The 12457-nt window shown below is 34.2% G+C and overlaps 2 protein-coding genes across 4 annotated transcripts in view; both read left to right on the top strand.

Moving 5' to 3' along the window:
• Positions 1-6083, top strand: part of LOC130050342 (putative nuclease HARBI1) — a 7175-nt gene extending 1092 nt beyond the window's left edge. Inside the window, exons 1-2 of the mRNA XM_056150204.1 lie at positions 1-5271; positions 5611-6083. The exon at positions 1-5271 is cut by the window's left edge and continues 1092 nt beyond it. Coding sequence (XP_056006179.1) covers positions 4521-5271; positions 5611-5987 — 1128 coding nt within the window. The 5' untranslated portion in view covers positions 1-4520 and the 3' untranslated portion in view covers positions 5988-6083. The remainder of the gene's footprint in view (positions 5272-5610) is intronic.
• LOC125653880 (ATP-dependent DNA helicase Q4-like) overlaps positions 1-12457 on the top strand; it is a 200442-nt gene that overhangs the window by 34005 nt on the left and 153980 nt on the right. The window lies entirely within an intron of this gene.

The following is a 12457-nucleotide window of genomic DNA, read 5'->3' as shown; positions in this document are numbered from 1 at the left end:
ATACAAATATATAGGGACAATCTTTAAAAATCTTCTTCTCAAGAACCATTGGGCCAAAGAAGTTCACATTTACATGAAAGCTTTCTGACATAGTGTAGATTCAAGTTTGCAAAAACCATGGCCTCCAGGGGAAGGTTTGGGGCCATAATAAGGACTACGGTTTTACATGCAAATAGATATGGAAAATCTTCTGATATGGACCAAGGTGACTCAGGTGAGCGATGTGGCCCATGGGCCTCTTGTTGTGTTTTGACATAGCTAGGCCTTTGATATTTGGGATGTTGGCAAGTTTAATTTACTATCACATGTTCATAACACTTCCTTGTTTGAGGCACATATACATATAGGTGAATATTAAGTACCATAACTCATAATTTTCCACTTTAAAGATGATCCCTCAAAATGTTTTTAAAAACAAATAGAAAATGGAAGGGGAGACATCAGTTTTAGTGTGCTAAAACAATTCTTCCTTGTTATTTTAAGGAAGTGAACATGAAAAAATATCTGTTGCATAATATAGTGGGGTCTGAATCTAATTTGCCTGTTTCTATTATGAGGTTTGATCACTTAAACACTCAAGTTAAATACTAATGGATGTCATCCATTATTTCCCATCATGCATCTGTGCTCTGATGTAGATGAGACGCATTGCTGTTGTTGACTAGGTCACTGTTATACAGCAGAGGAAGTTTTTGGATTCATATTAGAATTGATGGATAAGGTTTTGGAGCAAAAAGAATTGAAATTAAATCTAATTACAATGTATTAAGAAAGAGAAGAAAACACTCCTCCAACTTCTGAACTTACACAGTAGCCCTGTATGTTTCAAGATTCAAATTCAATTAATTTTATTAGATTTTAAAATATTTCAAGATAATTAAGGTGACTATGTCATTAAAGTACTGCAATATTGGCGTTTGATTTATATATTGATAATAATTGATGTACATGGACCACAGATTTTGGGAGATGCATATTTCTTTATTTACACAATAAACAAATACTTATTCATAATCTGTATCAAAGTCTGAGGTTTCAAGAAATCCTTCATAATTGCATTGTTCTTTAGAAAATGCTCCCTTAATTTATGTCACAACAAATGAGGGTAAAACTACTCTGATTTTTCTCCCCAAGAGGCTGACCTCGTTTGACCTAGTTAATAAACTGTCTTTAGGCCATAAATCTTGATTGCATGTCTGCAACAAAATTGTTGCTGTATTCTATCTTGTGTGTGTGTGTGATTGGAAATGTTTACATACAAATGGCATGGTATGTTTAGTAATACATGTGAATACAGAAGGTATTTTTCATTTTTGTGTTTTTCTTACTTGTTTAACAAGTTGTGAATTAAGTCCTCTGGGGCTCCTCCTCTCTGAATACATAAATCCATGGATAAATGTAAGCTGTATCAATTATAACAGGACCTAGACACACAGTGCCAAAATATGGGTGTAAAGAGCTGCACTTTATGTGCATATCTATGATTGATTGATTGATTGTATCTTGCTTAACGTTTCTCTCGAGAATTTTTCACTCATATGGAGACGTCACCAAGACCAGTGAAGGGCTTCAAATTTAGGCCTTAATTGCTCGGCGCTTACTGCCTTTGAGCAGTGAGGGTTCTTTAGCGTGCCACACCTACTGCGACACGGGACAACCGTTTTTTAGGGTCATCTCCGAGGACCTGTGACATTCACACCTGATGCCAAGTGTTTGGCGATGGAACTGTCACTACATGTCTTAATGACTTTGGTCTGTCATGGCCGGGATTCGAACCCCAGTCTTCCGCATGCTGGGCGAACTCTCTAACCGCTAGGCCACTGCGGCGTAATCTGACACAAAATGTTCAACCTTATGACAATTCTGAGAAATCAGTTTCCTCCTCTGTAACATCAGGTTCAAACTGATATCCCACATTTAATCCACTTTCTACTGATGACATTTTAACATTGATGCTTACAATGTGCCAAACAACACAATGTATCCTACTAACGTCAGCATCAGTGCTGCCCTCTAGTGGGGGCTAAGAGATAACCCAGCAGGGAGTTAATATTTTTTTCAATGTGCCAGCTCCCAAGGATTGAAAAAATTAGTTAATCTTTATGAAATATCTCCCTACTGAAGAAAGCTACATCTTAATGATTTTCAGAATTCATTACATGTATATACATCAAAATGACAAATTAAAACCATTTCATGTTCACATCCTTTATTAAATAGACATCACATGCCCATTAACAATATTCACTTGTCTGTGAATTGTTTTAATGGTACTAAAGTGTTAATGTCAAGCTCTGATCAGTACTGTACTACTTACTCCAAAAGTATCAGGTAATGGTACGTGGATAAAAAGTTAATAATGAAAAGCCGAAATCAGTGCAATTTCTTGTAGAGTAATCATTTACCATTTGAATTTGACATCAAGAAAATGTCATTGGTGTGTAATTTGACCAAACTTGACTTAAAACAGGGTAATAAAAAGATACATCAGAACATCTTTTTTATCAGAAAATCAGGAAAGCCTAAATGACTTTATACGTGTAATAGCATCAGTGTAACATCACATTTCAAGTTGATATCACACGCAGATCTAACCAATGATGTTCAAGTTGATATCACACGCAGATCTAACCAATGATGTTCAAGTTGATGTCACACGCAGATCTAACCAATGATGTTCAAGTTGATATCACACGCAGATCTAACCAATAATGTTCAAGTTGATATATCACATGCAGATCTAACCAATGATGTTCAAATTGATATCACACGCAGATCTAACCAATGATGTTCAAGTTGATGTCACACGCAGATCTAACCAATAATGTTCAAGTTGATATATCACATGCAGATCTAACCAGTGATGTTCAAGTTGATATATCGCACGCAGGTCTAACCAATGATGTTCAAGAAAGCAGCCCAGAGTTGGAGTTGTCCAAGTCAAAACTTGGACTTTAAAGTCTAAGATTTTACTCAGATTTTGATTGCCTCAAATAAGAGAAAAACCAAACTTATTTAAAGTTTGAGATTTTTTCAAGAAATCCAAACCAGGTTATACTGTGGTTATTGCAGCTTTTTGATTCGCAGGCAAGAAATGTATGCAATCTGAATATCAATGATTTCTACTAAACCATTACAGAGATAAACAGAATTTAAATACAATATGTATACAAACTAAATGATTAATGATTATATGTTTTTTTGTTTGTTTTTATTTAATCTGTTGTTCTGAGAAAATGGCATACTTTGAACAAACTAGAATGTACACTACATTAGGACGCTTGAATAAAATTGTCAGTATTTATATTCAGTCTGTTGTAGTGTGGCATTATGATGTGAAGATACAGGATGTACTTTTAAGTGCCAGTTATCGTATAAATTTCATGAATCAGGAGTACAAGATCAAAACCCAGAGAGAGTTTTACTTTTTGAAATTATACTTCTGTTTGAATTATCTAACTTTGCCAATGAATAATTAAATGTGTCCTTGTTCAATATTGGAGTCTTGACAGATTTCCCATCTCCAAAATCAATAAAAATGGAATACCATTGAAAGACTCAGATGGATTAATGAATGATAATGCTGAAGATATTGTCAGTTTTACTTGTCTTATGGATGGTTACCATCATTTACAATTGAATCTCTTTAAAATTGCAAATGAAGTCATAGAGACTTCAATACTTGAACAATTAAAGAAGAATGCAGTAATGAAGGACTAATCTGTTTTTTGTCTTTGCTTAAAGAACATATTTAGTCATGAAAAATCTACTCTTGTTTGCATTGCAGTCCCTGCTGATGTGGGTTTCACATAATTAGATATCACTTCATGAATGATTGATGAATTTATTTTAACATGAGCTGTCATGTGATTTCTCCCAGATCCTCCAAAATGACTCGCAGATTGCTTTCATTAGAAAATATCTTTTGGCAGGAGATTATAATCTAATGGATTTCATTAAATTGTAGTAAGACTAGTAATATTTAATGAAAAAATCAAAAGACTAGACCTTATTCAATCTTGTCGTTCATTACAATTTGTCCCGTGAATTCAACCCTCCTTGGAGTATTCCTGTGGAATGGTAAATATCCTGTAAATATTTATCTGTCCTGTATTTCAAATGCACCTCTTTGTTTGAAAAGCTGATTGACAAAGTGATATAATTAATCATTTTGATAATTGGATGCATGTTAACTCTCCCTGTCTCAAGGGAAGACTCGTGGTTTCGAGTTTATCTCCTGACTACCAAAACTTATTATACCCCCCGAACGAAGTTCTGGGGGGTATATAGGAATCACTCTGTCCGTCCGTCTGTCTGTCTGTCTGTGCAGATTCGTGTCCGGGCCATAACTACTTTGTTCTTTGACTTAGGCATACCATATTTGGCACACAGGTAGATCACCATGGGTGCATTCGATTATAAAACTCTTCAGACACGAGTGTCGTCGGTGAGCATGCGCAATAAAGCAATCTGAATTGATGTAATCGAATGCCGAGTGTCGGGCTCCAATGTAAACAAATATGGCCGATAAAGTGGGCATAGTGTTAGCTGTTGATTATCTCCTTGATGAAGAGGACATAGATGAGGATGATGAGGATATTCTCCCACATTATTTTGTTAACGTTATCAGAAGAGAACGTGTACCATCGATAAAATCTTTCTACGAAGAAGTGTTACCAGATTTTTCTTTTCTTGATTTTAGTAAACATTTTCGGCTAACAAAACAAACATTTACCCGTTTATTTCGGGAGATAGAACCTAATATTGCGAAGGATGTTCGAACACAAGGCAGACAACCGATATTAACAGAGAAACGAGCCATGGTAGGCCTGTGGTATTTATGTAATACAACTTCCATGAGAGAAATTTCTTTACTGTTTGGGATTTCACAGTCAACAGTTTTTGATTGTGTCCATGACTTTTGTGATGCTTTATGCTCAGTCCGGAATCGAATTATTTCTTGGCCAGGCCCCCAGCGTCAACAAGAAATTTCTGACCACTTTGAAGCTGAGTGTCAAATACCCGGTATAGTGGGAATAATTGATGGTAGTCACATCACTCTAACCAGTGTTCCTAATGGAGATCAAGATTATATCAACCGAAAAGGGTATCCTTCACTGCAGTTACAACTTATTGTAGATCATATATTACTTATAACAGACAGCTTCGTTGGATGGCCAGGGTGTACCCATGATGCCAGGGTATTCAGAAACTCAGATATCCACGACGAGTTGGAAAATGGAATTTTAAATCCACAGTTTTTTATCATTGGTAAGATATTTCTAATTCTATGAAATGAACAAAATTTTCTCCCGTATTAACTCTATTAAGCACCCATTCCCTATTCAAATATCAGCTTTAATAGGCTATCTTCATTTGCAATATGTAGTATTACGTTTACCACTTTTTCTATACTGTTGTTTGTTTGTAAAATTACAATATCACTTATTTTAACCACATGAAAGATTTCAACAAAAATATACCTCATAGACTTAGAATTTTCTAGGCACCAAAGCCAGTCAATAGAGTTGAACAGAATAGCCAGTTTTTCTGTACAGTTTTGTAACAGGGAAATACATGTCTAAATACTTTTTTATGAAAACATTGCAGGAGATTCTGCCTACCCACTGAAACCTTACTTGATGACTCCTTTTCGTGACAATGGAAGGTTAACTGTCCCCAAGAGACATTATAACAGAAAGCTGTCAACATCACGTCAGAGTGTAGAAAGAGCTATTGGCTTACTGAAATGTCGGTTCAGAAGACTTACAAGCCTACCCTGCTTGAGTGTAGAACGTGCTTGCAAACTCATAACTGCATGCTGTGTGCTTCACAACATGTGTATTCTGTCAAATGACTCTGTTAATGACATGCTGGATGACCTCCCTCCATACAATTACATCAACAACTATGGACCACTTTATGGAAATGCCCCCCTTGGTGTACATTTCCGTAATCAAATTGTTCAGTATCTGCAAACACTGTAAAATTTGAACATTGTAAATAAGAACCAAGAAACCAATTGTTTGAAGACAAGATTGTATTTGAAAATGAAAGTTTCATTAAACTACAAATCAAACTTAACAGCCATGTGTTTTTTTTCAACAAACAAAAACAAGAATATCAGTAAAACTGATAGATGCTCCCCGAACTACATTTAACCAATGAACTACTCCATGCAACGAATGATTCGCACACTGTAGAATTATTGTTGAAACAGTTTCTTTTTATATTTTACATATAAGATATGTTTTAAGTGACCTTGACCTTTATAAAATGACATTGAATGACCTTTGTCTAAAAGCCATTCACCTGTTGAAATAAGGAACTTTTTTGAGTAACCTTGACCTTTCAATAATGATATTGGTCCAAAAGTCCCAAGAATATTTTTGATCAATTTCTGATGAACGATTTAGGAGATACAAGCTTGGACAGACAGACGGTCCAACGTGCAGTTATGACAGCGACTATATATTTAAAAAATATTTTCGGGGAGCATAAATATACATATGTCAGTTAAAATTCTGGAATGAATTTGGCATATCACAACATAAGTATGGTAAATGAATCAAATATAAAAATACAACTGAAAGCATTAAAGATTGACAATCCATTTCTCTAATGAACTGGTTACCATGTCATGAAATTCTCTAGCAGGGACAAAGGCATTGTTCCCTATTTGTATACTACATGAATGTGTGTCCGACTGTACATAAAAACTTGTCTGTTTAAGTAAAGTATCTGGGGTAAAACACCTAGTGGACATTTCACATGACAACGAATCATCAACGTTCTCTATTGGCATTTCAGGTGAATATAAAAAGGGTGAATTAAAGCACTTTGTTACTTTGGAAGTTGGAAAAAAATACATTTGCAAGTCCTTGCAGTCCTCACTACTCTTGGTGAAGTCATAAAATTCAAGCAAGTTGTATCCGTATCTTTCAAATAATCTACAAAGACACAATTGAATTTGTTTACAATTACACGTACTGATTAATAAAATTACTGATCAGTTTTAGGCTGCTTTGGTTGTAGGCATTCAATTAGTTTCCCCATCAGATTCATTTTTTCCTCATGTTGTTTTTTCGAAACCTCCAACCTTTCTTTTCTGTATTCCTCTTGTCTTTTTGTGTATTCATCAAGAGCCAGGATTGCAGATTGGTTATTTTTCTTGCGTTTGAGTGGTTTCTTCAATGGAGTACAACATTCCGAGGAATTAGAATCCTCTGCCTCTTCTTCCGCACCACTTTCTTTTCTTGACTTCTCATTTTGTTGGATTCTGGAAGACAATGTATATGTGGGTTGGGTACCACTTTTATGTCCATAAAGTTCTCCAAACTTCTCAAAAAATGGACAGGTTTTCTTTTCTGCTCCTGTTTGCGCATTATTGTCAACTGTTTTCTTGTATTCTCGCTTCATCGCCTTCCATTTGTTCATGCATTGTGTTGCAGTGGCTGTTACACCAACAGCAGATAACTCCTTACACACACTCTCCCAAAGAGATTTATGGACTTTGTTACTGTTAAATGCGTTTTCCTTTTTGCTTCTAATGTCAAATAATGTCTTAATGTCTTCTTTATTCCAAAACTTCTGATCAGGTGGCTCAGATTCTGCATCATCATTGCACTTTGTACCACAGGATTCTGTGCATTCATCTGAAATAGAGGAAAACAAATTATATTTAAGGTTATTTGAAAATAAATCATATTGAAGGCTATATTTCATAATTTTAAATATGCAATTTTAGAGTTCTCTCTCTCTCTCTCTCTCTCTCTCTCTCTCTCTCTCACCCATCCACATATTAATGCACATTCATGCTGGATCCCAATCCATGACCTGTAATGTAGGTGCAATCTGCTCTATGAAGTGTATATAAATAACATAAACTCAAATAATTGAAAAGATCATCAATTCACTTGATGCATGCAACAATTCAATTAACGATCTCTTCAAATGAATTGATGATGCAATTAATTCATTGAATTATAGCATGCATCAATTCAATTAATGTGCCCAATAAATTAATTGAATTGATGCATGCATTGCATGCAGTAATTGAATTCATGCACGAACCAATTGAATTGATGAGAGCAATAATTTATTTGATGCGAGCAAAAACTGAATTGATGTCAGATATCTTCAAATAAGATATCTAAATTATTTGAGTTTATGTTAACTTGCAATCTAATTAAAATTAGATAATATGATCTGCTCATCGACTATCGTTACACATAGGATCTAGTTTTAATTAGATTGTGTTAACTTGGTGCTACATACTGATTTCACTATCTGAACTTAAGGGTAAAGTAACAATGTTGGGAATGTTAGTTACATTTGGTTGTTTTTTATTTTTTGTGTGTGTGTCTGCATGTGGTGTTTTTTTTAAAATTTGATCTTTCATACTTTTATGCAGGTGTAATACGAATTCAAGGAAAATCTAACATATATTTACCAAATTTCAGAAAATAGGACATGAATTTTACTGCTTACCAATATGACAATTTGCTCTTATAAGTGCAAGTGCCTGGTCTTTTCTTCTCTGGTCTGTTAAAACAAAGACAGTTTTCTTCTTATTGTTATAGTAATCATTGTTCTGAATTTTGAAAAAGAAAACCTCATAAAACAGTAAGTAATAAATAAATGATCATACTCACCATCTGAATTAAGCATCTCTATCAGATCACAGTCGCCCAGTACCTGGTACTCTTTACCATCAATATTTATAGATATTAAGAACCTAAGAAATAATGAATTAATTGAAATTAGTATCAATGTGTTTTAACTACCTAATTTCATTCACGTAATGAGTATTTGGCAAACAGATATAGTTTAAATTGAACCTGATCAAAGCATGAACATTACAAAATATGTACATACATGACGCTGCACTCGCCCAAACAATAACACCGTCAACATATTATTTAAATTGCAAACATCAACGTAATTTGCAGGATTGATTTGTACGGAAGCATAATAGGGCCACAGCAGTATCTTTTTAAAGTTTGTTATAACAAATTACTCATCTATTATAACAAATTAATAATCTGTTATAACAAATTACTAATTTGTTATGACAAATTATTAATCTGTTATAACAAATTATCAATTTGTTATAACAAATTATTAATTTGTTATTTCAAATTGCTAATTTGTTATAACAGATTATCAATTTGTTATTTCAAGTTACTAAATTGCTATTTAGAATCGTTCATTTAACAAAATGCCCACATGCTTTATTGGTAATCTGAGCATTAGTTAAAAGTATCACTACTGCATTAGGCTATGAAACCGATACTAATTTTCCTGGTTGCATATGTAAGCTACATACAATGTAAATTCTATTCATATTATATTCAGCTTTTGCAGATTAGCTCAGACTCAGGCCATCTTTAAGGCCCATGAACCTCTTGTTTTGCTTTATTGGCACTCTAGTTATACTGTGAATAATTGTAACTCAAAAAGCCTTCTAATACATGGTGCTAGATCTGATATTGAGCACATAACTTTCAGTTTGCAGGAAATCCATTTTGAAAATGTATGCATGTTCTTGATTGAAAAGTTTTTGTATCGGTGGTATTTCACATTTTTTCTTTAAAAATATTCATGAATAATTATACTTCCCCTTCCCAGAAAGGGAACATATTGTTTTAGTGTGAATTCTTCTTCTTCCCCTTCTCATACCAAGTTTGTCTGGGCCATAGCTTTTTTGTCTTTTGACATAGACCTTTGATATGTGGAGACTATGGAGAGAAAATTCACGATTGTCTATTAAGATCTCTTGTCCTTGATATTGATAATCTGTTAAATTTGTTTTAACAAATTAGTAATCTGAAATAACAGATTAATAATTTGTTATAACAGATTAATAATTTGTTATAACAGATTAATAATTTGTCATAACAGATTAATAATTTGTTTTAACAGATTAATAATTTGTTAAAGGAGATTAATAATTTGTTATAACAGATCAATAATTTGTTATAACAAATTGATAATTTGTTAAAACAAATTAATAATTTGTTAAAAAAAATTAATAATTTGTTAAAACAAATTCGCAATTTATTATAACAGATTAGTAATTTGTTACAACAAATTTGTAATTTGTTATAACAAATTAATACTAGCTGTTATAACAAATTATCAATCTGACAATTCTGTTATACAAACTATTAATTTGATATAAGTAAGTAAGTAAGTAAATTATTTGTTATAGTGACATGTGTTTTATACATTACAGAATTGAAAAATACATTAAACAGAATAATAGGAATTTAAACACCCGGCCCATCGGGCCTACATGTCACTTTTAACAGAAAAAATATATATTGTTATTACAAACTAAAAAAAAGATGTATACTGCTGCGGCCCTAATATGCTTCCGTAGATTTGCGGTGTCAAATTATCATATAAAATAATTATATTATATAGCAAGAAAAACATTTTAAAATAAACAATAAAAGAAGGGGGGAAATTACATACCGCGGTAATTTGTAAAAGATACTTTAAGTGTATTCATCAATTTCTCATGTGTCACTTAATTGCTATTATTACATTCAGAATATATATATTTTCTAAATATACTAGCGAACATATACTTAAACATCATATTCTGCTCAAATGGGCGATTTTTCATAAGCTGACTTACTGTTCATTCCCTTTTGCCGCCATCTTTCAACTCTTGTACTCCTGGAAAATTGGAGAGTATACTCGCGTCAGTCGTGTTTAACACGAGTCGCGAACTCTCGGCGTTCGATTGGTCGGGAGTAAAACCCGTGTAACTCGGGTCGCTTAATCGAATGCACCCCATGAGACGATGTGTCGAGTACCTTCATGACCTCTATATGACCTTGACCCTTGAACTTACAATGGATTCGTGTCCGGGCCATAACTTCTTTGTTCTTTGACATAGGCATACCATATTTGACACATGAGTGTATCACCATTAGACGATGTGTCATGTACCTTCATGACCTCCATATGACCTTGACCTCAAGGTCAAAATTAAAGGTTTTTACAATGGATTCGTGTCCGGGCCATAACTTCTTTGTTCTTTGACATAGGCATACCATATTTGACACATGAGTGTATCACCATGAGACGATGTGTCATGTACCTTCATGACCTCCATATGACCTTGACCTCAAGGTCAAAATTAAAGGTTTTTACAATGGATTCATGTCCGGGCCATAACTTCTTTGTTCTTTGACATAGGCATACCATATTTGACACATGAGTGTATCACCATGAGACGATGTGTCGAGTACCTTCATGACCTCCATATGACCTTGAACTTTGACCTCAAGGTCAAAATTGATTATAGGGTTTTGACATAGGCATACCATATTTGACACATGAGTGTATCACCATGAGACTATGTGTCATGTACATTCATGACCTCATTATGACCTTGACCTTTGATCTCAAGGTCAAAATTAAAGGTTTATGCCATGGATTTGTGTTCGGACTATATCTTCCATTTTCTTCTACAAATGCATACCATATTTTTACACTCAGGAAAGAGGTAATACCTATTAACAACACCCTTTGGGAGATTGGGGTAGGGGGGGGGGGGTATTCTTAGTGAGCATTGCTCACAGTACATCTTGTTTAAATCTCACATTGAGCAATTTTTGTTAACTCCTTTCATTTTCAGGCCCCTACCCTCCCAAGAAAAAATGAATTTCAATGACAGCTGATTTTGGGTGGTATTAATGCTCTGGTGCACAGTGACACAGGAAGTTTGACATCATATTGTTGTTCATTTGTGTAAGAATCTGAAGCTTATGGTAAGGGCAAAAATTGGGGTTTCAAGTTTTACATAGGTAACCGTTGTATTGGAAAATTCTTTGAAAATTTTATCAAGAAGTACAAGGGTACATTTTTATGCCCCCATAATCAGAGATTTGGGGGCATATAGTTTTTAGTCTGTCTGTTTATCCACAGAAACTTTAACCTTGGCCATAACTTTTTTAAAAAAATGGTTGGTGATATGAAGGCTTTCATATTTCACAAGCATATTCCTTGTGACAAGACTTTTCTTTTCGTATCAGATTTTTGACCTCATGACTTTGACCTTGGAGTTTGGCCATATAGGGCATCAGTGTTTCAAAAGCACATCTTTTCTAGTGTAAGTGTCCTCATCCAGTGTAGACGGAAGTCTGCTCACACCATGCTCTCTCTAGGTTTATAGAGTAGGGCCATAACGGAAGAATGATACATGGGAAAATGCCATCAATCAGGTGAACTATGTGGCCGATGGACCCCTTGTTTATGAATCAACTAGACCTATGGAGAGAGAGAGAGAGAGAGAGAGAGAGAGAGAGAGAGAGATATGCCTTTGAATTGAGTCATTTTACATGTCAATAGAGATCTTTGAGTGTACATAGTGTATGAAAAGGGTGCTATATAAATATGGTATTATTTTATCTTAAAAGTTCTCCATGTCATCTGAATGTTT

This window comes from Ostrea edulis, chromosome 1 (assembly GCF_947568905.1).
Source record: "Ostrea edulis chromosome 1, xbOstEdul1.1, whole genome shotgun sequence".
In the NCBI taxonomy this organism is placed as follows: Eukaryota; Metazoa; Mollusca; class Bivalvia; order Ostreida; family Ostreidae; genus Ostrea; species Ostrea edulis.
This window is presented reverse-complemented; position numbering and strand designations above follow the sequence as displayed.